General features: G+C 34.9%; 2 protein-coding genes across 11 annotated transcripts in view; both read right to left on the reverse strand.

Annotated features, from left to right (window-relative positions):
• The window catches only part of arhgef12b (Rho guanine nucleotide exchange factor 12b), a 135,190-nt gene extending 122,224 nt beyond the window's left edge, over positions 1-12,966 (reverse strand). For all 9 annotated transcript variants that reach the window (XM_087254294.1, XM_087254293.1, XM_087254290.1 and 6 more), the window contains exon 1: positions 11,599-12,966. In XM_087254294.1, coding sequence (XP_087110420.1) covers positions 11,599-11,630 — 32 coding nt within the window. In that variant the 5' untranslated portion in view covers positions 11,631-12,966. The remainder of the gene's footprint in view (positions 1-11,598) is intronic.
• Positions 12,967-17,029: 4,063 nt separating this feature from the next.
• On the reverse strand, positions 17,030-21,815 carry tlcd5b (TLC domain containing 5b). Of its 2 annotated transcripts, none has more exons than XM_087251681.1 (3): positions 21,452-21,815; positions 19,628-19,743; positions 17,030-17,775 (listed from the first exon to the last, which is right to left on the reverse strand). In XM_087251681.1, exon 3 carries the CDS (start codon positions 17,708-17,710, stop codon positions 17,243-17,245), a length of 468 nt encoding a protein of 155 aa, XP_087107807.1. In that variant the 5' UTR covers positions 17,711-17,775; positions 19,628-19,743; positions 21,452-21,815; the 3' UTR covers positions 17,030-17,242.
• Between the last annotated feature and the right edge of the window lie 5,663 nt (positions 21,816-27,478).

The following is a 27,478-nucleotide window of genomic DNA, read 5'->3' on the forward strand; positions in this document are numbered from 1 at the left end:
TTTTCCCTGCTCTCTGCCTTGTTTGTATGTTACTATGGCAAATGCAGGGGAACTACCAAAACCCAAAGAGGAGCATCACGTGTTCGAGTGAAAAACGATTTTCATTCAATTAGATTAATGTAAACTTCTCATTCTGAGTTAATCAAAACAATCAATTTATCGTCCAGCCCTATAAAATGGCTTAAAATGTTTATGGTCACATTAAAATATTTGCATTGGGATTTTTTCCGAACCAGTTTTAACAAAACCCCCACCCTTAAAGACAATTCTAAAGATTTTATTGGTCATTTGCAGTGCTAACTCTCTATTATGTGATTGAGCAGACCAATGAAATCAGCTGCAGTTTCGTAGTAATATTGTTTGGGATCCATTTTTTTGTAACAATAAGAAGATGAAGTGTACCATAGTTGTCTGTTCTGGCAAATGATAATTGTGATAGAAACTGATACAAACAGTCTACTGCAATAAAGCTTTAAAGAATGTTAATGTTTTTATTAAAACTATAAATGCCCAGTTTATATCATTATTTGCTATCAAAACTGCAAATAAAAGCTTGAAAAGAAATTTAAGAATCTAGAGGAGTTGAAACAGAAACTAACACAAGCTTATGATTCATGTCTGTCTTGGAGCACAAAAAAGTGAGAAAGATGATCTCATGCCACTTAAAAAGATCACCATTACGCCATTATTCAGCACATCTGTTTTTCAAGAATTTCTCAATCTCTCACAGGCAAAGGCAAACACGCTCACACAGTTTTCTGCACAGCCAATGAGAGCGGAATATAAATTGCTGACTAGGGCTTCTGACCATCAGCTGACCAAACAGAGTAAAGCCTGCCTTCCACCAACAAAACCAGCCTAGCTGGGAAAATCCATCCTCAATATATCAGCTACACTCAATGCCATTGCAAATCCATAAAAATAGAAGAAACAAAATCCCATTTAAGATGAACTAGATATACATGCACCCTCTGTAATCTGCCAGATTAAACTGATTGGTTGCAAGCTGTCACATGAACACGAGTCTAAAAAAATGATTTGTCAGACACTGGGTACCAGCAAGATTAGTGTCAATGTGACTTTATATGCACCTGTATGTTCCTGATGATATCTTACCCACAAATCCTGTCTCATGTGCTGAGATGTGATCTTTCAAAATCTTGTTGAGCATGACCCTCTTCAACTGTTTTCCCAATATTTTGGTGACAACTTAAGCTTTACTATCTGATAAAGATCACATCAGACAGTCAAGAGAAAAATACAGGGTCAAATTCAGGTTGTGAGGATTATAGTACTTTAAATCTTAAATAAGAGCATCATGCGAAAAGACTTCATTTCTTGATTTCATGATTGGCTTTAGTTCCAAACAAAATCTGAAGAATTGATTTAAATTTAAAATGTTTGTGTGCTTTAAATTGAACTATTATAATAATAATTAGATGTTGTTTTTATGCACAAACCTTTTTAAAAAAAATTGTGAGTGCAATGCAAAAAGCAATAAGTTATTTTTCTTAATACTCCCTCTGAGTTAATGTTGTTAAGCTGAATGCAGCTGCATAAAATGTGCTGTAGCTAAAACCTCTAACAAGCTCTCTCACAACAGCTTTAAATATTGTACATTGTCAGCTTAAAAATAATCAGTGCAAGATCATGCGTGCGAACGCACTTATACATTCACACCAAAGAAAGGTGCTTAGAGCCAAGAATTTGAGAACAAGTATTTCAACTCGTCATTTGACTTGTTCCCCTGTTGCACCATATATTAAGGCATGAATATGTTTTGCAAAACAAAAATTATTTGTGATATTCTCTATACAACGAAATGAGCGTGGAAAGTGCTATTTACAGTCATTGAAGGTTGACATTTTTAACTTAATGTAACAGTTTTTTGGTTTGTTATGAGTGTTATAACTGAAGAACACTTCTATACATGATACAGCCTATTCGGAACAACAAAATCTACATCAGCTCTGCGTGAATAAAATAGTTTTAAAACATAACATTACCTGCCTAAAAGAAATACTTCAGCCATGGTGTCATCCTTCCTCCAGCGTGCAAAAGTAACTCCAACATTGATTCAGTATTTTAAAAAGTTTTGATTCAGCATTTGTTTTTACCTCTGTCACCTCATGTGCACGTGAAAACGCATATGGCGGATCTGTTTGAACTGCTGCGCAGATGTACAAATCAACATATGTTGACACAGTTTGGGCTAATTATCAGAATTATAATTTTCGCAATTTTCGGCCCAACAATATTTAATTGGACAAATGTTTTTTTTAGTCTTATGCCTTACCCAGAATATAAAAACACATACAAATACATTTAATGTAGATTATTTGCTTTAATCATTACTATTGGAATGTGAAGAGACAATTTATTATTTAAAAAGCTAAACTTCCTGCTTGGTATTGTTTTTCATATAATGTTACAAAAATCTATTTGTTAAAATATTTCAATTGTATTAAAGCAGTAGTTAAACAAATCAGTACTTTATTTTATTACATTTATTAAACAAAAAGTCATAGCAACTAAATTTGCTTTAAAAAAATTTTGAAAACCCATTTAAAACATTTTATATGATCCTCTTCTGAATTCATGAAGAATGACTAGGCTATGTCATAAATAAAATAACAAAGTGGCTCCATTCCTTCCCATGATGCACTGCTGGTGGCCAGCAGCTCTGTCAGGAAGAGCCTGTGGTCTGGCCCAGTTGACAGACATTGTTTATTAGTGATGTCACCACTTCCCGAGAGGGCCTCGGGGGTTAAAAAAAAAAAAAAAAAAAAGACCACAGATCAGCGAAATGCTGTGACAAAGAACAAGCTGTACGACAGAGCCTTCAGCAAATGTTCAGTGTTCAGCTTGTTGCCATAAGCTGCATGAATCCAAATAATACAAACACAAATGCATTTTATTGATATAATGTATGTTTGGTTGGTGTTAGTATAAGTGCAGCTGGCGATAACATTTTAGCTACGATTATAGCCCCAAGAGGCTTTGAGGACTCAAGCCCATGTTGGCATTGTTTTGTACTCATTAATTAGTTGACATTACAGTGCATATGACAGCATTATGCATACATAGAGAGTGACAAAAAACCCAAAGGCAAGCCAGTTTCTTTTCCTTTTTTAAATATGTGGCTGTTATACAAGCCTGGAACAACACTAGGGCAAAGACATGGTGGTAATTATAAATTTGAGGAGAACTACTTCTTGGAAATATTGCCATAAGTAAAATCCACTGATTCATTTTCCTTCGACTTAGTCCCTTATTTATAAGGGGTCGCCATAGTGAAACAAACCGCCAACTATTCCAGCATATGTTTTACACAGCAGATGCCCTTCCAGCTGCAACCCAGTACAGGGAAACACCCATACACTCTCTCATTCACACGCACACTTATACACTATGGCCAATTTTGTTAATTCAATTCACCTACTATAGCACGTCTTTGGACTGTGTGGGAAACCTGAAGGATACCCACACGAACATGGGAGTCTGTCTTTGTTTGAAACTCCACACAGAAATACTAACTGGCCCGGCCGGGACTTGAACCAGTGACCTTCTTGCTGTGAGGCGACCATGTTATCCACCTAGCCACCGTGCCGTCTGCAAGTAAAATTTTGACTCTAAAACAGAAAATGGTATCTGTAAGGAAAGCCTGTATCTAAGATCTAAACAAAGAAGCCGTAAACATCTGAATTTCACAAGCAATAAAATTGCTGCTCCCATCAAACAAGCATATCATACTAAGCTTCGTGCTATGCTTGCCCAATTTCACACACCATTGGTTGTGGCCAAAACCTTTTAAAAAATGCTGTCTTCTTCATAGGAAGTACATGGAAGACATCAATGTAGGACTGGGCGATATTGCAACAACAAAAAAATCCCTATATCATGTTTCATATCATTCTGTATCGATAATTATTGAATATATTTTAAGAATCCATTTAGGAATATTAGGATTATTTTACCATTTTACTTTCATTTACCAACATTACTAAAGCCAATACATTTACTATTCAAAAACAAAAATATTTAAACAAAATATCTGATCTCTTTAAAATAAAATAAACAGTGTTAAAGAGACTCTAAAACTTGATAAAATGTTACAAAGTGTGAGTAATGGTAAATGCTGAACAGTCAAATCAAACGTTATGGTCTGAATAATAATTATACAGTAAACAAAACAAATTATGATAATCAAATCTGAGCTTTCAAGTATAGGGACCAATTATTATTATTCAAATACATACTGCAACATTACAAATTTTGAATTTAAATGAATACATTATCCTTTATCCTTTAAAAAAATCTCACCGATTAGGTGTAAGTGGCTGGGATGCACGAAAAAAAAATATATATATCCTTATTTATGTACAATCCACTCACTGCTGCTAGTCACGAGCGTTGTTATTCTGACCTGAAGTGACAAGCGCAAGCGCATGGTTTCTTTCACCATTTTCAGTGTGCTAAACTAGGTGACCATAAAATTTTATAGAATGACAAATGGACAAACCATTGCAGCTCATAAATACAAATTTATGGATTAAAGTAAAAAGCACTGCAATGTTTGTCGAAGGTAATTAGTCTGCCATATACTGAAATGTGTATATTCCATACAAAGTGTGAAGCAGATTGATTAATTCTACTTGCATGAACCGCGGTGCGCTCGCCGCATTCAGAAAAGTTCATATGTTTTCAACTAAGTCTGAAAAAATGTGTGCCTGTCACATGTACGCTGCTTGCAAAACATGTAAGCGTCGCTTTCATATGTGTGTCTGCAAGTCGCAAACTTCATTGGAAGTGACAAACTTACACCCTAAGCTTGTTGGCATTGCTTCCAAGGCGCGTGCTAATCAGCCACATTTTAAATAAACTATAGAGCTTCATACCGAAAGTTCATACCAAACCTTTTTTTAGCAATATTAAAATAAGGCTGTGCCGATAAACAATATTATATCAAATCGCAATAAAATTTATGTCAATAACATGGATAAGCTCTGAACTTTTTTTTTTACTCTATATTGATCTAAGAGCCAAACACACAGCAGAAATGTGCAACAATGGGAATCTAGAAGTCTTTTGATATTAAAGATGCACCAAATTTTCGCCCACCAAATATTATCGCCTACTGAAAATAGGTTATTTTATTTAATAAATTTTTGTGGCATCAGTTATTGAAATAATTAATCGAGATTGCATTTTTGCAATATCGTCCAGCCCTAATTGTCAGGGGTGTTTGATCAATAAATACTAATACCGATTTTATCACCCAACCCCACATCAATGCACAAAGAACATGCAAGTAAAGACAAATCAATATTCTTCATAAATTCTTACATTATTTTATAATGTAATCTAGATAATTCTGGGAGATTATTAAATTTGATTTAGTTTTTTTGCTTTTTTAAAACAAATCTGCCACCGGTGAAGTCATCAATGACGTAGGTTTAAGTATCAGTGGCAGCATTACTATAAAATCCAACTTGGGATTTCTTCTCAAGGGCTAGGCGATATGGGAAAAATATCATCTTCCAGTATTTTTAGGAGGAATGACGGTATACGATATATATCCGGTATTTTCCCATAAATGGTTACTTGGGAGTTAAAGTCGTTATTAAAACATCATTAAACATTTTTAAGCAAAATATAGTTCAAACACAGGGGTTTCCCTTCCTGTTTACAAATAAACAGCGGCACAGAAAAATAACAGCTGCATAAACTGTTGCACAACATTTCAAATTATAAACAAAATCTTTGATAAATAAATACAGTACAGTGTTTTTTCCTGCTTAACACTACACACAGCACTACTGTGCTGTTGTGCAAATAACAAAGTAAACAGAACCATATTAATCATTGCTACATTGTCAGAACAAAAAAGGAACACACTTAAATAGTATCGCAAGATGTATTGTAGAATAGAAAAGAACCACATTGAATGTAAATATGAAACAGTGTTTTACGTCACAATAGCAGTGTTGTTATAAATAATCCTGTATACCAGAGTTGTGTGATTTACAAACAACAATTAAATCAGCTGTATGTGTTTTTTAGTTCCACATTTACATATATGTATTGTGCACAATTATTAACCAGTGCACATACTGAAGATATCTAAAGATAAGTCTTTCACTCCATGTAAAAATATCCTACACTTTCTCTTTTGTTGTGTTTTGACTAAACTTGTTTTTACTAAATATTAAATACGGAGATGAAAACGAATAGACAATAGATATGAGAAGTAACTAAATTGTTTCAGAGTAGTGTGATGAAATGCTGGTTAAGCATTGTAAAGTCATTATAACAGACCTGAACGCAGAGTTAAATGTGTTATAATGTAAATGTAAAGAAGAAATCGTTGTGTAATAAATGCTGAACTGATAATCAGTGAATATGAGGTGGTTTCACTTTCGAAAAATTCATCCCATTTTGGCATTTTTAATTTTTTCGCATTCAGGTGCTGCTTGTCAATTTGACACGGCTTCTATGTTCGTTCTTGCTGTCAATTGCGGAAGAAATGATCGATAAAAGGTTTCTGATAAACCGCTGTGACAGTTGCAGACACTGTGTGACAGGTGAGCACGTGAAGGGAGTCAGATTTGTCCGGGGAGTCAGATAGATTTCTCACCACACCGGCACTGCATGTTCCTCCATGTCGTGTCAGTGATGGGTCGTTCTTGAATGATTCATTCACATGCCCACATTTGTGCAAGTGTAGCTCGCGTGGTACTTTGGAGTGGTCTGTTTCGCGCAAATGCGCACATGTGGCCTTAAACCATATCGGTAAAAACGATATTGAATAATACGCGTTTTGGAATCATATCGATATATCCTCAGAACCCGATATACCGCCCAGCCCTACTTCTCACATCTGTACTGTATTTAAAAACATAAAAAGCTTATGTGAAGCCTGGAGATTAAAGTGGTGAAATACAGAAGCACAAGGCTTCTGACTCACTTGCTACAGCCAGACAGACAGTTATTCAGACAAACAATGAGAGGTGAGTGAAGCTTTGCTTTAGTAAGACATCTACAGAAAACAGCCTGGAGAAACTTTAATTCAATAGAGGCCGGGTGAACAATTCTTCTCAAATATGCCAACTTGCCACGGAACTTACTGCCAAAACACCACCACCATGACCAGGCGTATAGAAGAGGAAACCAGTTTACCAGTAAATAAAGATCTCTTATACACCATCATAATGTCAGCCCATCAAGTTGGTTTAGTCAATGTATTTATTATGGCGAGAATACATGAGCTATGAATGAATATAGAATGACATTCAGCATCACATGATATGAAATGGTGCTGAAGTCACAACAATTTCCAAACTATGCCATCCAAACCCTCTTTTGGAACAGCGATGTACAAAATGTCAAACATAATAGGCATGAACTGTGCTTTTTAAACTGAGGGGAGTTTTGCCTCATACCTGGGTCTCATGGGCGGCTTTCAGGACCAGTGTATTTCATACATTCTAGACTCAGTTCAATTTCTTTGTTGTTGTTGTTTTGCGCCATTATTTAACATCCCAAAAAACATGTCTGAACACAGTTTGCACCTGAGTTGTTGGTACCATGCACCATATTATATCATAATCATATCACATCAGGTTGAACTCTATGTCATGTACAATACATGAAGTAAATCAATGAAAACTCCAGGAGGTTTGTCCAGCCCACTTGCAGCACAAGTCCAACTCCAACCTCTGTTTATACTCTTCTCAGTAAACCTGCCACATAATATTATCTGTTGATATGCATTCTTAAACAATCTACACATTTACATGAACAAGACAGCATTGTTTACTGGTGCTCATGCAGACGGTATAGTCTGTATGTCTGCTGGCCAAAAAATTCATTCATTCATTTTTCTTCGGTTCAGTCTCTATTTCAGAAGTCACCCCAGCAGAATGAATCACCAACTATTCCAGCATATGTTTTACACAGTGGATGCCCCACCAGCCGCAACCCAGTACTGGAAAAAACCCATACACACAAATACACACACACTTATACACTACGGCCAATTTAGTTTATTCAATTCACTTATACCGCATGTCTTTGGACTGTGGAGGAAACCAGAGCAACCAGAGCAATAAAATATTGCTGATATATCTATATAGATGTCCATAAATATAATATTGCCACAGAAAATATTGGAATGGTTTATCAATATTTTGGCCCACCCCTAATTAAGATCAGACTGTTTCCAATGTTGATGTTGCCAATTTCCACTATTAAATGTGTCATCTTCATGGATCACATACTGTAAATCAAATCCATGTTTATTAGATCCATGTCACATAGCGTGATTGTAGATGGTTTAGATTTGAGTGCGACATATAAAAATTTCACAAAAAAAATACAAATTGGCAACTTAATGACAAACAAATATGACCCATCTGATGATAGATGGTGAAGTTTACCTGAAAAAAGGTGGCCTGTTCTCAAAGAGACAGTTTTCCCAAAACAGAAAATCAACTAACCACTTCTTTACTCTGAAGTGGTTCCAAACCTTTATGAGTTTATTTTCTGTTGGACAACATTGGTAACTGTTGACTTCCATAGTATATTTTTCATATAATTTCCTATAATAAATGTTGATGTTACCAACATTCTTTGAAATTTCTCTTTTAACTGAACTGTTTTTTTTTTGTGAAATATCCATTTAACTCTTAAAGAAACAACCTGGCTTGCCTATTTACTTACTGTTTAACTTAACATCATCATAATGCCCTGTTCAGGCCCTGACGCATGAACCGAGAGTTTTGTGCAAAACAAGTAGCGTTATTGCTGATCATGCAGACACTTTCTGCGTTCACCATAAGACAAAGTAGCTCCAACTTGCACTAAATACTAAGCTTATGGTAGTTTTGTTGAATGAAATAAGCAAAAAATGTAAATGAAATATGACAACGAGATGCTGCGGTGCCAGAAACTTGTATTATTGTCGGCTAAGTGAACGCGTCGTTCATAATGGAGATTCATTCACAAACAAATCTCTCCCTCCGTCAGAATGAGAAGTGAAAGCAGGAGAGGAGGTTGTAGGACACGGATTAAAGCAAATTTAACAGGGAGGGTGGATAGTACATTTCCATGCACACAAACACTCGTTCTATGTCAGGAATGCCCGTGCGGTCACTTATCCATCAATATAGAAAAGTGATGGAAACTTATAATTTTAGTAATTTAAAAAAATATTTGCATAATTACCACCAGGAAAACTTCTGATCATAGATATATGCATATCTATTGTGTATTTCTCTGGCTCTGGATGGCCACAGTCCTACACTGCACCTTGGTCACGCATTCATTTCAATGGAGCACTACCCTGTACGAACATGGCGTCTCTGTTGACGCATTCCTGCAAATAACCAACAACAGAGTAGGCGACATCTAACTTAAATATCTATGGGACAGACACACTGACCACATATTTAAAGTGCATCCTGTCACAGGCATGCACTCACAGGTGTGTGTAATCACCACACATCTGTCAGTCCTCCAGCTTCTGAATGACTAATGCATCGCCAAAACAACAAACAAACCATACACTGTCATGCAAAATGACTGGTTACAGAGTGTTTGTTTGTTAAGAAACATAACTTTGACACTTTACATTCAAAGACAGTGAAGTAAGTTTATGTTGCAAGGTCAAAAGGTCACCTATCAGTCGTCTCATCAACTTGACATTTGCGAGAAACAGGTTTGACTGCACGCCTAACACATACAAGACTTGACTGACAAAACTGCATCATCAGAATTGTGAAAAAGTTGAACTGACATTACGCTGATCCAAAACATATTCTTTTTTTATTTTGGGATTTGAATGGAGATGCTCAGAACCATTCAACAGGTGACTAAAGATGTCTTTCTGTACACAAATAAGACAATGTTTTGTGCTTGCTTTAATAATTCAGTGTGAGACACTATAGTCACTAAGTATACAGTACTTAGCATAATAGAGTACCCCCCCCCCCCCCATTTTGAAAATGAATATTTTTATCCATTTCTCATTGAACAAAGGCACTGTATTTTGGTGCATTTAAACAAAACAGATTTTTAAACAGATATATTTATTAAAATAATATTTTAGTCACCAAACACATTTACAAATTGAAAGATAATACAATTAAATTCAAGCTAAATATTGCCAAAATAAATTACAACCTACAAAATTTCAGCTAAATTTTTCAATTTTTCAATTTTTTTTTTTTTTTTTTGCTTCTCTTGATTTTTTCTTTTTTTTAGAATTTGTATTTAATATTTTTTCTATAACGTATAAATTTGGGTGTATTAGTTTTTGGATTGTTATCAGAAGTTATTTTGTGATATGCTCCAGATTTGGCTTCAAAACTGACTAATCTAATGCATGCTCACAAAAATAATACTGTATAGCTTCCTATTAAGATACTTAAAACTTAAAAGATAGATTTATAAGGAGTGTACTTATATGCTGAGCACTGTATATGGTTTTACTGTAAAATACCAATCTGCCACTAAAGAGCAATACAATTATGTAAAGCCACTTTAATGCCACTTTAGAAGTGTTTCTGTGCTACCGGTGTTGTAAATTAGACTTATTTAAAATTAATCTTATGCTGTATGGGTGTCAACTAGTTTCATATAATTGTATTTGAGCGATTTCAGCATTATGGATGTGATATTTTCAGTAAAAACTCAAAACATAGTCACATAGAAAGTATACGTTAACATTATATTAAAGCAACTGTTTATACTTTCCAAAACAACTACCCACTAAGTGGGATCATAAAATATCAGTCAGTAAACATTTTTTATATTTTAAATGAGGAAAATAAACATGTGTCATGGATGTGACAAAGAAGTATGCAAGTTTACTGTATACAACATGCTTTGTAGAAATTCTGTGAATTAAACTGCACAACCCAAAAGAAACAATGCTAATCAAAAGGATAAGAGTTGCTCACTATTATAGAACAAAATTGTTGATTTTGTTTTTTGCATTTATGAGGGAAAAGCTTCATTATGGATGTGACACTTTTCTGTTATGGATGTGACAGATGTGAAATTGGTACTTGTGTGACTTTGGTAAATCAAATATAATAGTTTGAGAACACTGACAGAGACATTTTGACCATTTACTGTAAAATACTTGCTTACAGGAAACTGTAGAAATGGTTTCTCTATTTTGGTGAAAACCAAATTTTTTTTCATGGCATGGTTGTTATTTGCATGAAATTGCTCCTGTACATGGTACTCCAGTGTATATCAATGAAAACCATGGTAACCAAAATGATTTCTCAAAAACATTAGTGTAACAACTCCAACCCTCTGTACTACACGTTTACATGATCACGTGATAATACCATAATATTTTGATATATCTAATGATACAAATGACAACTCTTTTCGTATGTAAATGTTTATCTTGTGTGTTCAAATAGTTATAAAATGACTGCTATGTTCAATGTGTTTTTGTCAGTAAATTATTTGTATATCTATCTGATTCAGCTCAACTACATGATGTTTGGATATGCATAAGCACTGTCATACACAAGCCACTGTCATAATCATAAACAATGCGAATATTTTATCATCATTTACCTCTCAGCAAGCGTGGACTGTGTGCCGCTCATTGGGCTTTCCTTTCTTGATTTTCTTCAGCTCTTATCCAATTAGCATTTTACCATGGTAAAACACCTTTGTATTTGAAAGAAAAATAATAAACAACGGAATGGATTTTGACAGTTCCGTCTTGATGTGTATGGGAATGTTTCCTCTTGAATGAAAAATAAAAGCTTATGGTTTATATTCCCACGTTTTTTTCTGAGTTGGTTTTAGTAGTCTGGGTCATTTGACCGTACACAACACAAGAGTTAGCGAAAGAAAATCGATGCGAAACGCAAACACAGATGATCAATGGAGAACAACTCTTTCTGCCTGTTTGAGGCGCTTCATCATTTTCCCAGCCAGAATGCCACCACACAGACCGACAGGCTTCCCTCGCCTCTGTCTGGATACAGTCGCCTCTTTTCAATCCCAAACCAGCGCTGTAAATCAAGCCAGAAAAACACTATTTCGCTAATTTGTTGCTTTAGGAATAAACGAGACCGCCCGGCTGCATTTCGCTTCAGTCCAAAAGCTCTACGCTCATTTTAGTCCCAAATGCTACTTCGTACGTCTCGACGGCTTTCTATCATTTCCCTCACCGAAATACGTCCAACTCGGCATTCCTCAACTGAACCTAATCCCATACGCGGAATATTTTGTATTGCAAAAAACGTCAGTTTGCAACAAAATGATGAACTGTTAAGTATGTGAACTAAAATACATCCTTTTTAGGCCTCTAACACGCTGAATGGACTTTTTTCCTCCAGAAGAACGTATCCTGACCACTCCAATGTGAGGAAATCTGGGGAAAATTCGTACAAAGGTTGGATTAAAGCATCCAAAGTGTTGAACATATCATTGTGATTTCTGTCCACAGCCTAGTCCAACTCCCAGAATTCCCACATTTTCCGCTATAACACCGGGAGAAAACTTTACAGATAGTTGGCTGTTTGAGCTAGGAGCAGCGGTGTAGTTCCCAATTTCAGGAATTCTACTTAAAACAGCGTCGTATCAACGGGGCAATGAAATACAATCCAAAGTTGACGGATGTACCACACATATTTTCCTCTCGCGCACAGACTCTCTCTCTTTCTTGTAATAATTTGTTTGGAAACTTTGCTCTAGTCGGGTCCTTCCCTTCTTGTCTCCATGTTTTCCGAATTTCAGTAGTTTTTAGCCGTTCTTTTTCCACCAAAATGTGCTCACCAAGGATTCCGTCTCTATACAAACGCAGATAAAGAAAGCACACACATATGTGTTGTCATAAGTGTCAGTTTCGCGCTGTGCGAAGATTAAAAATGATTAAGAAAAAAAAATCACAAAAATCCAGATAATTCCTGACTTTCGGTAAAATCACATCCCGGATTCCTACGCCGCGGCGCTTCACCACATTTTGGCGTATCCTTCCGCAAACAGCAATATCACCTCCCTATGTTGTAGACTAGCCCACTAGTTGTCAGTGACCACATTAAGGACATTATTCACTCATTTTAATAAGTCATTTTAAATTCAGGATCTACAAAAAGTGAAAAAAAACAGTATTCATTCTTTTGATGTATTCTGACCAAACTCAGTAGTTAAAATAATAAATATGAATTAAGAATTGTAAATTGATTTAAAACGCATATTTTAATATGTATGACACAGAATCTTTTTAGGATCAGATCAAACAAACATAAATTAAAAAAATAAAACAGTTTTGGAAGATACTAATAAAGACCTGTGATTTATTGAAAGAAGGAGCATATTTAAATCTTTTGCACCACCTAGCGGTTCATTAGTGGTTTAAAAGTTTCTTGTTCAAATATTTGCAATCCAGTGAATGGAAATTGTATTTCTTATTGGTTGAGATCCCAATATTTATGTGTAACCCCTGTAATTCAAATCATGTGTGAACATTTATTGGCGTATTTTGTTTGTTTGTTGGTTTGTTTTCCTGATGCAACAAATAAAATGAGCTACAATAAAACAATTTATGTAAATAAACAAATAAATGAAATAAATAAAACTAAATAAAACATCTAAACAAAACAAATAATGTATAAATGGATATTGGCAGGGTTTTATTTATTTATTTTTTTGGTTGTTTGTTTGTTTTCCTGATAAAACAAATAAATTTAGCTACAATAAAGCCATGTAAATAAATAAATAAATAAAACAAAATAAAACACGTAAACAAAACAAAACATTTATAAATTATATTGACATCTGTTTGTTTGTTTGTTTGTTTGTTTGTTTTCCTTATACGTTTTATGCCTAATATATTTTTGCATAGATATTGGCGTTTTTTTGTTAGCTACAATAAGTGAATAAATAAATAAATCAATAAATCAAAAATGCATTTGTGAAATTATAAAGAAATACTAAGTTTTAGGCTATATAGGTTTTAGGCAATATGTTTTGTCAAAATGTTTGTCTAGTTGTTCTCTAAAACTATACACCACACTTAATGATCAAAATATCTCAATGAAGTATTTAGCTTTATTAATTCATGCATACTCTCCAAAATACACAGTAGCTATAGTGTATTTGATTTACTCAGCATCAAAATAATTTGCCATTTCTGTAACCTGTATTCTTTTGTACTGTACATCTGTGTGCAAAAGTAATCACATAAGGCTCCATGTTTCGTGTTTATGATTTGTTTTTTAACTAAAATCCATTAAAAAATTATGTTTATTTTAAATTCAGTGAGGATAATTTGCAGCTTTAAGCATTTGTAGGTATATATCAGGTAGGAAGCAAAAGGCACCCAAAAATCCAAAAGACTATGTAGTGAGAGGTGAATTTAAGTTGTGGCGAGAAACCTGTTAAACCAATTACTATGTGGGATAAGAGTGTGAAGCTGGAGTAATCCGAAATGCATCAAATTACTGTGAAGAAGGTGTTATAAAATGAGTACAACATCATTTTATTGTTGTGTGTGAATGCACTTTATCCTTATGATATGATCGTTTATGAGCACTTTGCTTTGATAACAAGGTGGAAGGATTTACCAGAGAACTTATGTGTTGCATTTGTTTTACTTAAATTGTGTTTATTGGATGTAATGGAGAGCCACATAAGTGAACAATACATTAACATGCACAATAAAAGTAATTGAAATGAATTAAATTTATAAAAATCTAAGTTGTTAAGCTTTAAATCCTGATATGTCATGCAAAAGTATTAAAAAAAAATTTAATGGAAAATACAAAGTATCACAATCTTAATACAGCATGACATGATAAACTAATAGAATAGATGTAAAATGTCACAGAAATGTTTTGAAAATTGATCCACATCTTAATATAGTAATGTGAATTTATAAAAGGACAATAATATCTTGATTTGCTGTGGAAAAAAATCGTTGGAATTAAAGAATATGACCTAACATGTCATCTAAAAACTTTTTTTGAATATACCTTACAAATAGTTAGAAATGAATAACAATGGAATATATACAAGTCTTTATATGTCACAGAAGAATCAATTTAAAGTACCTATATTTATATTTATATTTATATTTATATATATATATATATATATATATAATAAATGCAGCTCTGATGAACAGAATAATTTTCTTAAAAAAAAAAGACCCCAAACTTTTGACCCGTAATGTGTATATTGGAATCATATAAATGCCTTGTAAGAGTAAAAGTAATTATAGAAATCAATTAAAGGGGTGGTCTGGGGTGTATTTTTAAGGCTTGGTTGTGCTAACAAAATGCGAAGCAATTTGTGCTAATGCATGTAAAAGTCACATATTTTTTTTCATATTATCTTACTTTTAAACACTTTAATATTTTTTGAGAAAGTAGTTAAAGTTTGCATAACCAATGATTGATGTTATCCTCCCAAAAATTTGTAATGTTTTTTTTTTGCACATTCAATTTACCTTGTAATGCCAGACATTAAACAGATTAGTCTTTTAAAATGTATTTTATTATTTGTTTTATTCAAGGTCAAATGTGTAATTAGTTTTTATTTATAAACAATTTTTTTAAAGTGTAATATAAAGGTTCAAGAAACCCTGGAGTACTTTTTATGTTAACAGATTTGTGTGTGTTGAGCATTAATTAAGACAACGTTAGCACCTATCAGCTTTAAATGTGGGGAAAACTGCATGATTTTAAGCTTTTGTCAGCTAATTTCTTCTTCAGGGTTTAAAATAATTTTTGGGGCAGGATCAAAATCGGTGACGTAGCTCACATCTGTGGAGTGAGGACGTGTCGGTTTCTCAATATTATTCATAGTGGAGTTTTCTTATCCTATGAGAAGAGCCTGTTGCTAAATTATTCATGATAGTTTTTGCTTTCCGAAGACAAGACATACCTGCCAAGCTGTGAGACCCAATGACTGGGTGTGTTCGCATATTTAGCCATCCCACGATGCTGTCAGGGCCGATACAGCAAAGCAGTTGGTTTGCAGCAAGCATATTTGTCGGGAGAGCTGTACGAGAATTGGAGAATTATGGACTTTGTCTTTTATCAGTTGAATTCGTTACCATTCAGACACATCGCCTATATCTGTGCTGTTGTGTTCGCCTATGTTTAAAATCCTTTGGATTACCGGCATGGCTAATGGTTGAAACAGGGAAAGAGACCTGCTGCTGCTCCACTGTTTCTGCATTCAGACTCGAGGATTCAACAGTAGAGAAGTCTTTCTCATTTCTTTTGTTTATATAAACACGATCATCTTTATAATGAGTTAACAAATTGTATATGTGTTAACAAAATTACAAATAACAAATGTAGCAGGACATTAAGTTACTTGCTATTTATTTCTTTGCATTTTAACTTTGTAAGCTATAAAATCACTCCTCATGGTTTGTGTCTCATTTTGTGACAGTTGTTTGCTCCCCTCTTTTTCCCCTTTTTTAATTCTGAGATTGACTTAAAGTGAAAGAGGTTGGTTTCATGGCCCTTTAATAAACCGTCTAATTTTGTTGCATCAGTAATTGTTGGCATAATAACTTTTAAAGCTGGAAGCATTAACAAATTATTTAGAAATTTATTGCTATTGTTTAATATGAAAAAATATATAGAGTGTGCATATTTTCAATATCGCCTAGCCCTAGCACTCTTTATGTCGTGTCCTTTGGAAGCCCAAATACAAAAACAGAAGAAGCTCTGTGGAAATAGCTGTGTTTGGATGGCATTTTAGCTTTTCTCTGCTATAACATTACAGCGCCTCTGGCTACGCCCCTTCATGCTCATGGTGAATGGGCATAACCTGAAGCGTTAGTGATCTCACTAATCCGGATGTCTTTTTTTATCATCCTCAAACTTAGTTCGCGGTAGGCTTTTAACTCTGTAAAAGCCAATGTCTCCCTTTGCATTGAACTTTGAGGGTATTACATTCAGAGATGTTTTTTTATGTTCACACAGCTACATTAAACATCAACTAAAGTTTAAAATATGATATCATAGTGCACCACCCCTTCAATGAATAATGAATGAAACATTTATTTATAATGGAAAATCTTTTTGAGATAGTTGTTATTGAATATAAACTGCTAACTATATAAATATTCATATGCAGTAAAAAGTTCTGGAAATGCAATAAAGGTATACAAATCCTGTTCAATTGCAAAGAGTCTAGATACACACAGAAGCATATGCAAATTATTTTCAACTCAAATGCACAGAATGGCTTATTTTATTTTAACAGCATGTCCGTTAACACCATCCAGCTTGTACTGTTCCTTCCATCGCCTGTATTTACCACAAGTTTTCCTGCAAGCAAACCGTGCAATGTCTACCATGAAGATCCATGAGAGAGTGTAAATGGCCACCCCACCAACTTTGACAATTAGCGATGGCTTTGGAGATGTTAATTCGCAGTACAGCATTCTGCTTCCAACGCCGATCCTCACAGAGGCAAATAGAAGAATGAAGAGTAGGTCCACCACATCTCCAGCTAAACTGTCATAGCATCCCATGCGCTTGAGGAACCAGCGCGCCTGCAGGAGTGGGTTGGTGATCTCACTGCCAAAGAGGACGGCGCAGGTCTCGATGCCTGACTCACCCAGTCCCAGTGCCAGCAGGATTCCAAAGATGCTCATGGTGTGGTGGGCCAACATCACCGGACCCTCTGTACGGAAATACACACACCAGGCCATGTCGAAGAGGAAGTATCCCAAGCTGAGAACTAGAGTCAGGATTTGGAAGTATGTGTTTTCTGTGCCTGGCAACAAAAGGAGAGTCAAAATTCACATATAATTCTTGAAGGTGTTTATAAATATGACAGACAGTTGAAATTCATTTATAGCTTTGTTTAACCCTTGTGTGCTGTTTTGGATGTTTTTCATCCATTCTGTTGTGATTTTGAGTCTTAATTTGGCCATATAATTCTCTGTATTTCAGGAAATGGAATGATTTTTGTTGACCAATCTTATTTTGAACACATATTGTGTTTATCAGCTCTCAAAGCATAGCAAAAATAAGTGTATTTATGCACAGACACACTATAATTAGCTGTTTCATGCCACAAAACTCCAGCCAGAAACTTTTATGCATTGGTCTATCTAAAGGGTTAATTGTGCCAACTGATGATCAACAAAAAAAGTACACATTTTACATCTTCCCAAAAGAAAAAAAAACACCTACAATAATGGATGGATGATTATTTGAGGTCAAGGCTTTGCAATAAAAAAAATATGGCTATAATGGAAGTCAATGGGGCAAAAAAAGCCACAAACATAACAAATGGGTAGTCAATTTGAACAGTAAACAAGGGTTAAAACCATGCCCATGCAAAACTCACCTCTGTGATTCCAGACAGTTGTGAATAGTATGATAATGCAATTTATTGCCAAGTCTCTAATTATGGGACATACACTCACCGGCCACTTTTTTAGGTACATATTGCTAGTACCAGATGGACCCCCTTTTGCCTTCAGAACTGCTTTCGTGGCATAGATTTAACAAGGTACTTAAACTATTCCTCAGAGATGTTGGTCAATATTGACATAATAGCATCAAGCAGTTGCTGCAGATTTATCAGCTGCACATTCATGATGTGAATCTACCGTTCCATCACATCCCAAAGGTGCTCTATTGGATTGTGATTTGGTGTCTGTGGAGGCCATTTGAGTACTGTGAACTTGTCATGTTCAAGAAACCAGTCTGAGATGATTTGTGCTTTATGACATGGGGTGTTATCCTGCTGGAAGTAGCCATCGGAAGATGGGTACACTGTGATCATAAAAAGATGGACATGGTCAGCAAAAATACTCAGGTTGTCTGTGGCGATGATATGATGCTCAGTTGGAACTAATCGGCCCAAAGTGTGCCAAGAAAATATCCCACACCATTACAGCACCACCACCAGCCTGAACCATTGACATAAGGCTGGATGGATCCATGCTTTCGTGTTGTTGACGCCAAATACTGACCCTACATCTGAATGTTGCAGCAGAAATCGAGACTCATTGGACCAGGCAACGTTTTTCCAATCTACTATTGTTCAATTTAATGAGCCTGTGTTGTATCGTAGCCTCAGTTTTTAGCTGTCAGGAGTGGCTCCTGGTGTGGTCTTCTGCTGCTGTAGCTCATCCACCAAAAGGTTTGACATGTTTGCGTTCAGGGATGCTCTTCTGCATACTTCAATTGTAACAAGTGGTTATTTGAGTCACTGTTGCCTTTCTATCAATTCGAATCAGTCTGGCCATTTTCCTCTGACTTCTGGCATCAACAAGGGATTTGTGCTCAAGGATCTGCCGCTCACTGGAAATTTTCTCTTTTTCAGACCATTCTCTGTAAACACTAGAAATGGTTGTGCATGAAAATCCCAGCAGATCAGCTGAAATACTCAGACCAGTTAATCTTTCACCAACAACCATGCCACATTCAAAGTCTTTTAAATCACCTTTCTTCTCCATTCTGATGCTCGGTTTGAACTGCAGCAGATCGTCTTGACCATGTCTACATGCCTAATGCTATGAGTTGCTGCCAGACAAGTGTACCTAATAAATTGGCCAGTGAGTGTATAAGCAAACATTGATTATAAATCTTCCACACAAGATAGGGCAACTTACCTGGGTGTGTGAAAGGCCATGGCCCAGCAATAAAGCCAATGTAAGCAGTCAGACAGATAATCAGGATGCCATGAAACAGAGTGACCAGCCTGCAGTTCCACTCAGAGTCCCTCCCACTGTTCAAGTGACACAGCAACAGGTACAGAAAGAGCCAGCTAATCAGGCTGCAGCTTGTCTCCACTATAAACAAAGGCATCTCTGCAGTGGAGAATATTTTGTTTTCTTAGACATCAGAAAGATGACATCAGAAAAAATATTGAGCTGCATACACATTTCGATAATAATAATAATACATTAAATATAAAAACAATACATATTCAATATATGCACATTGTATTGTATATATACATATACAATATATTAAAGTTTCAAATGAAAAATAAACTGTATAATTCATCTGGATGAGAATTATAAAAGTGTCTTTTAGTTACAGTAATACTAATCTGCATTTAACCATGAGATATTTTTACTCGATTTTTAAATGTTAAAAGTTTTTTAAATTTTAAAATGTTTTTAAATTGTTATTTTATGATAATTAATTAAAAACATAAATAAATGACTTAAAAACAATAATAATAGTCATTTTTATTTCGATTACTGTAATAACTTAAACAGAAATAAACAACACAAAAAAAAAATGCTGGGTTCCACACAAATTCTTTTATATCGTCCCAAATACATTTTTCATTCATTCATTTTCTTTTCAGCATAGTCCCTTTATTAATGAGCGGTCACCACAGTAGAATGAACCGCCAACTTATCATATGCTTATTAGCATTATCATATGTTATTAGCATATGTTTTACGCAGCGGATGCCCTTCCAGCCTCAACCCATTACTGGGAAACACCCATACACACTCTTTCACACACAGACACCATGGACAATTTAGCCTACCCAATTCACCTATACCACGTCTTTGGACTTGTGTGGGAAACCGGAGCACCCGGAGGAAACCCACGCGAATACAGGAGAACATGCAAACTCCACACAGAAATGTCAACTGACCCAGCCGAGGCTCGAACCAGTGATCTTCTTGCTGTGAGGCGACAACGCTACCCACTGCACCACCACATCACCCACAAATCAATTAAATTAAATTAATTGTTTATACAAATTTTAATGGATTGAACATAAAACAATTAAGTTATCTAAAAAATCTCAATAATTGTGTTGATTCAACTATTTATTCAACTACTGTATAAATATAAATAAGTTGTTTGAACAAGCATTAAAAATCCTTTTTTGAGTAAATATGAACACCTTTTTAAACAAATATCATTAAAATAATTAAAAATGTGTTGTAAATAAAAGATATATAATAAAATGTATAATATAATATTATAATATGTATAACATAACATAAAATATATAACTAACAAATTAATTACATTTTTTATTTTATTATTTTATTTTAATTCATTTTAATGTAAATTTCCTCTTAAATATGATATACATTAATAAAATACTAATAAATGTCATAATAAATATCTGAATTTAGCGAAAGACAAAATAATAATGTAGCTACATAACCAATAAAACAAATACATATTTATATAAAAAAATGTTCTTAGAATAAAACAAACGTGAACTGAAATAGTTTTTTAAAAACCTAGTTGCAAATTTTTCATCATCATTAAAATAATTAGTTCATAGTATTTATATAAACGATTATATAAATGATCAAACAACTAAATAAATAAAAAAACTAAAACACAATCTCAGCTAAACTACAAAAACTGTAACTCTAAAATAACTCAAGCTGACATTATTTTATTTAACCTTTTCTTAATTGCTCAAATGCACTTTGCAGAAACATACAAACCTCAGAAACAACTCTTGCACACGGATCTTAGCATCCCAGTAAATCCACTTCTCCTCAACCCATTGCAACTTCAGTCCATTTCAGCATTGCGTCGAGGTGTTCAACCGCAAGTGACACCAGAACAACCCTTCCTGTCCTGAAAGTGGTGTGACATGACAGACAGACACAATCACAGCGTAAACCACAATGCTTCTTCTGCTCGCTCGCTAGCTCTTCTCCACACGGCCTCAAGCGGCTTGAGCTCCTAATGAGATTACACTCTTTACTCCCAATATACCCCCCTGATCATTTCCAAACTACACAGAGTTGTTCATTTGTCCATCCCATGACCGAAGAGTTGGGTGAATTGTGCCCTTGTAAACTTACCAGTCATTCTGTGAGGAAGTGGGCCAGTGAGGAAAGAGTTGTGCAAGGTTTTTATTTCTGCGGCTGGAGGATGTTACTTTTAACACACGACACAGGATTAGTCTGTTTGCAGCACTTACTGACCTCAGAAAAATCACTGCTACTACCACAAAACACAAATGCAAGTCAGTTAAATTATTCTATTTCCTTTTTCCTCACGTGACGACTGAGTTTTACATTATTGCACATCGGATTTGAAAACCTCTATTCAAACAACTGAAACAAATCACCTCAGATGGTAATGTTGTTTAACAAATAATACATTTTAGGAGAGATTTTTTTTCCGTCATGACAATAACTTTACCCAGGTATTAAAGAATTTTGGCCCAAATCTGGCATAAAGCTGGCACAGCAGGCATTTATCCAGCACTGGCATACAGCATGAGGGGCAAACATGGCTTGGGTTTGGCAGAGGTTGCACTGTTTTTAAGGCGGCAAACAAGACTTGGGCAAAATGTCAAATGTTGTATTTGGCCCAGATGTTAATAATTGATATGTAGGCCACTTAAGTTTGGCCTACCTTGACCCACATTTCAATAATTTTAGAATGAAGAAAAAAAAATCTACCAATCTGGTCACTTTGAGAAAAAGCTGATCTAAAGTGCAATGCTTCATGGGTTTATCAATTTCATTGCAGTCATGACACACCACCAACTTATCTGGCCCTGTTAACGCACACTTAAAGGTTATTAACTTGGCCCAGATGTGGTCCATGTTTGGCCCTTGTCTAGAATTCAGACTTGGTCCAGTCATGTACAGTAATTCACTGCGGCATGTGGGCCAAGCAAAAGCTGATTGTTTAGGCCAGAGAAATGTTGCCATGTGGGTATGGTCACAAATATGCAAGATGTAATTTAAAGATTGTTTGGTCTGTTTTGGAAAGCATATGCCGTGTTCAAATGTCTGATAAATGTCTTTAAAAGGTGTGCTGAATGAACATTCTATATTTTGAACATCTTATTTTAAACGTCTATTGACATCTGAAATTGACATCTAACAAACATTTCGCAGATAACGTTGTATATTTTAAAAATCTTATTTTAAACCTCTATTTGATGTCTGATATTGATGTCTAACAGACGTTTTGCAGATAACATTCTACATTTTGAACATCTTATTTTAAACCTCTATTTGACATCTGAAATTGATATCTAATAGACGTTTTGCAAATATTCTTCGAGTTTTAAACAAACATCAAATAGAAGTTTTTTTCTGCAATGTGCCTGTGCTACCCAGCAGGCACAGGACATTAACTGGACGTCAGATTGACGTTGTACCCCAACGTCGTAGTACAATCGGTTTTATGTCAAAACCCAATGTCAGAATGAGGTCAGTTTCCAACGTCAGACAGACAGTCACTTTTCCAATGCAACCTAAAACAACCAATTAACCACGTCTAATTATGTTACAGCTTAATTTCTGTCAGACGTTAGATTTTGGTCACCATACCTGATGAATAAATGTCAGTATTTGACATCAATATGACGCTGGTCTAAGATATTGGCTAGACATTGAATTTTGGTCACCCAACATCACAACATGACATTAGTAGCCTAGTCAAAAGCACATATGATCAAAGCTAATTTCAGGTTATTGTGTTTTATTTCTTGATGACTCTCTGTATTCCTTACTGTACACTTATATTTAAGATACATCTGTAATAATGCTTCAGAAAGGCACATTAACGTAATTTGTTAATTTTTATAAGTTAAATTAAACAATTATTAAATATTCATGCATATACAGTTGAACTCATTGACCTCATTGTACCCAATTTATTTGATATTTTTCTGATTATATACAGTTTAACCAAAGTTATTTCCCTAATTCTCTGGTGGATAAAAAGATGGATATAGCCTTCATAACAACATGATGCATTATATTATTGCGATGACTGACCATCTAATATTCTATGGATTTTTTATAAATATAAAATTATTTACATTTAAAGGAAAATACATTTTTTCTTGTTTTTTAAAAAGCTAATCATCTCCATGACAGACTTAAAGACCACTAAAAGCACAGGTTTCAGTGTTCTCCTGGCCTCTATACCCTTGAGAAGTGTCCTGAGGATGGGGGACGGGCATTAACACAGCTTAGCTATAATCTGAGACAGAGCAAGGTTATTACCGCCCGACAGAGACCTGCAGCAAATAACATGTAATTCTCAAACTTATGCAGCATGCATATTTACAGTTTTATAATTTAAATAAAAACATCAGTGTGTGGCCAGAATTGTTGAAGTTCATCCGAAATTTGTGATAGCCATTGGAAATAAATTATGAATAATATAATATATTATAACAAATAATATAATATGTATAATAAATCTTTAGATGGGTTGCGGCTGGAAGGGCCTCCGCTGCTTAAAAACGTGCTGGATAAGTTGGCGGTTCATTCCGTTGTGGCGACCCCGGATTAATAAAGGGACTAAGCCGAAAAGAAAATGAATGAATAAATGAATGAATGTCTGGGCTTATACCAGGGGTATTATTATTTTTAAATGTCTGTTTTTTGCTTAAATAGCAAAACAGACATTTTGTGTTTGAAAGAGAATGAGCAAAAACAAAAATGATACGAATGTTTCACTGAGCTCAAGCTTTTAATATTTCCCTGTTGTCTGCAAACAAATCCTGTTTCAAGTCAGCTTGAACCAATGTTTGTGATATAAGTGGACGGTAGAGGGCAGCCTTCCTCTAGATTTCTTTCTATTTGACCCAGATATTATTTTGAGGAGGCAAAGTAAGCGGTTATTCTAGGATCGAATTAAATGTATTGCATTATTTTGTTTATGCCCTTCAGACATTTCTGATTATTGTTATAAACAAGAGTGACTAAATCTTTTAACAGCATTTTCATAACAATTATGTGTCTGGTGTATTTCGGACTGTCTTATTCACAATACGCACTGAAAATTAAACTCCAAACATCATAATTAAGAACAATATATTTAGTGAGCCTGAATCTCAGACATAACCTTCACAAGATGTCATCTCAATAAGATATCATGGAACTCTGATTTGAACAAAGCAATGTCAGCTCAGCAGATTTTTTGTGAGCTGCAGTGCACTTCTGTCCGTCTAGAATCTGGATTCAAGTATCATACTATACTCCACTATATTTCATAAAAACGTTGTTTCTTGTTATTTTGAACTGGAGAAATCATTTGACCAGGATATAGTTAACCAAAAACGGAAAAAATAAAGTAGCCTATTCGGAAGTAGGCTATATGTGTTTTTCCTTCTATAGAAGTAAATGTTCACCGGGTATCTAAAAAAAAAAGTCAATATATCTTATTTAGTGTTTAAAATGTGTGTTTGGGACCACCTGAGTAAATTTTCATTATGGGGAAAACTGTTCAGAAATGACCCTGAATGATTCATTTGTTAATTGGGAGCTGTTTCAATTCCAGTCAAGAACTCACTGATATACATCAAATTAATGATTCACTCACTCAAATGATTTTTTTCAGTGGTTAACAAATCACTGATTCATATAATCTGGTCAGAATTAATCAGTGTGTTCCAAATGGGATATCAAGCAGGGGTGTAACAACCGGGGGGATGCATCCCCCTCACTTTTAGAAACAGACCCTTTAGAAACTGGTGATTAATATTAATATTTACACTAACCTTTTTATGAATCTTTTATATTATATGAGTGTAAACTTTTTGATCTCATACAGCTGTTCACCCCCAAACCCCACCCACACTGTTAAAATGTCCGCTACGCACCTGATATTATGTTTATCATGGCCGCCATATTTAAAATCATGGCCGCCATACTGAAGTTTAGTTTTAAATCGAAGTGCTCAAATCTGGCCACTTCGAATAATTTTGAAAAATATAACTAATGGAATATTTGGAAAATGATCTTTGAGCAGGAAAGGTACACACTGCACTCAGTTTGGCAAGGTTCATCCCTGTTCTAATACCTTTAGAGGGACCTTCCAAAGGGATTAGGGTATAGGATGAGCACTTCTGAATGAAATTGGTTAACAATACACTGATCAAATGATCTTGTCTGTAAGAGTCACTAATGACTCCCTGATTCAAATTATTTGGTCAGAGCAAGTCTCCAGTTAACAACTCCCTGATTCAAATGATTCAGTCAAAGAGAGGCTCTAGTGAACAACTCCCTGATTAAAATGATCTGATCAAAGTGAAACTGGGTTTCATTCCCAAGGGCTCATCCCTATGCCCTAATCTTTTCGTAGGCTCCCTCTGAAGGGATCAGAGCATGGATGAACCCTTATAAAACTCACTGTGTGACACCAAACAACTTCCCTGCTCATAGATTTATGGCCCATAGTGTCCATCAGTTGTATCCGTCAAAATCTTTTATTCCAAAGGGCAATTCGAAGTAGCCAGTTTTGAACCCTTTTAACGCACTTCAATATGTCGGACATGATTGTTTTCAAACCACAGTGCTCTTTGAAGGGTGATAAGTCCTATCTGTAACTCGCCGTAAGTCAATTGCTGCGTCCCAATTGGCATACTTAAACTATGTAGAAGTATGTATTTTTTGTGAAGAAAAAGTGCATACTTTTGAGTGTGCAACAGAAGAGTATATGCAAGTTTTAGGACATACTTCTTCCTCATTAACAGATCGATATGTGGCTTAGTTACATTCCAATCCAGGCTCATTCTGATAACGTACCCCTATAAACATTTCTGGAGAGCACCAAATATGTCCCAGGAGCAACGTTTCTTGTTGTTTTTGTTTTCTCGAATCCACAAAAGGCCACTGTGTATGCTTTTTGAAATCTCAAATTTCTCTGATGAGTGCCATTCGTGCCTGCTGTTATAACGTAAATCTACCAGAGGTATCCGCAAAAAGGAATGCTGTCATACCGCCTCGTAGCATTTGTTTTAAAGATGAAATGCAGTCATACATTCCTCTGGCTACATAATTCGCGATCTCCAGAATTGTATATAAGGCTACATTTTCAGAATGAGCATATGTCGCAACATTCCCTGTCAGTCATCTTGACACATCATCCACATTTCTTTCATTTTTAATTACCTACCTTAATGGAGAAGCAGCAACAGATGAATCTGCTATTTGTGAGTCTTACATCCACAAAAAATCTCCTCAGATTTTTGGATAATTCTGCTTTAATATGTTCATTTCCAAAAACGTCTTTATATAAATTCACGTTGTTAACACATAAATTCACAACAAACTTTGGTTGGAAATGTGTAAACAAACAACAAACATGGCGAGTGCACAAGACTGACCTCTACTTTACAAGCTCAACAAGTTTGTAGTTTGTTAACAAATTTCCCTCCAAAGTTTGTAGTTCTAAATGAACTCATGTCCATATAAAATTTTGTTATCTGTTAAAACTGTGACATTATGATGCGGTTTCCCTTGCCTTGTTTAAACTGTAAAAAAAAAAAAAAAAAAAACGTTATTTTACGGTTTATTTCTGGCAAAAAAACATAAAATAATGGTCATTAAATTACAGAAATTTACTGTAAAATAACAGACATTAAATAACAGAAATTTACCAGAAATGTAAATTTAAGGAAATTTCTATAATTTAATGTCTGTTATTTTATGGTAAATTTCTGTATAACAGCCGTTACTTTAAGTTTTTTTTCCGGCACCCCAGCTGCC

Source organism: Danio rerio, chromosome 5 (genome assembly GCF_052040795.2).
Source record: "Danio rerio strain M-AB ecotype USA chromosome 5, GRCz13ab, whole genome shotgun sequence".
Classification (NCBI taxonomy): domain Eukaryota; kingdom Metazoa; phylum Chordata; class Actinopteri; order Cypriniformes; family Danionidae; genus Danio; species Danio rerio.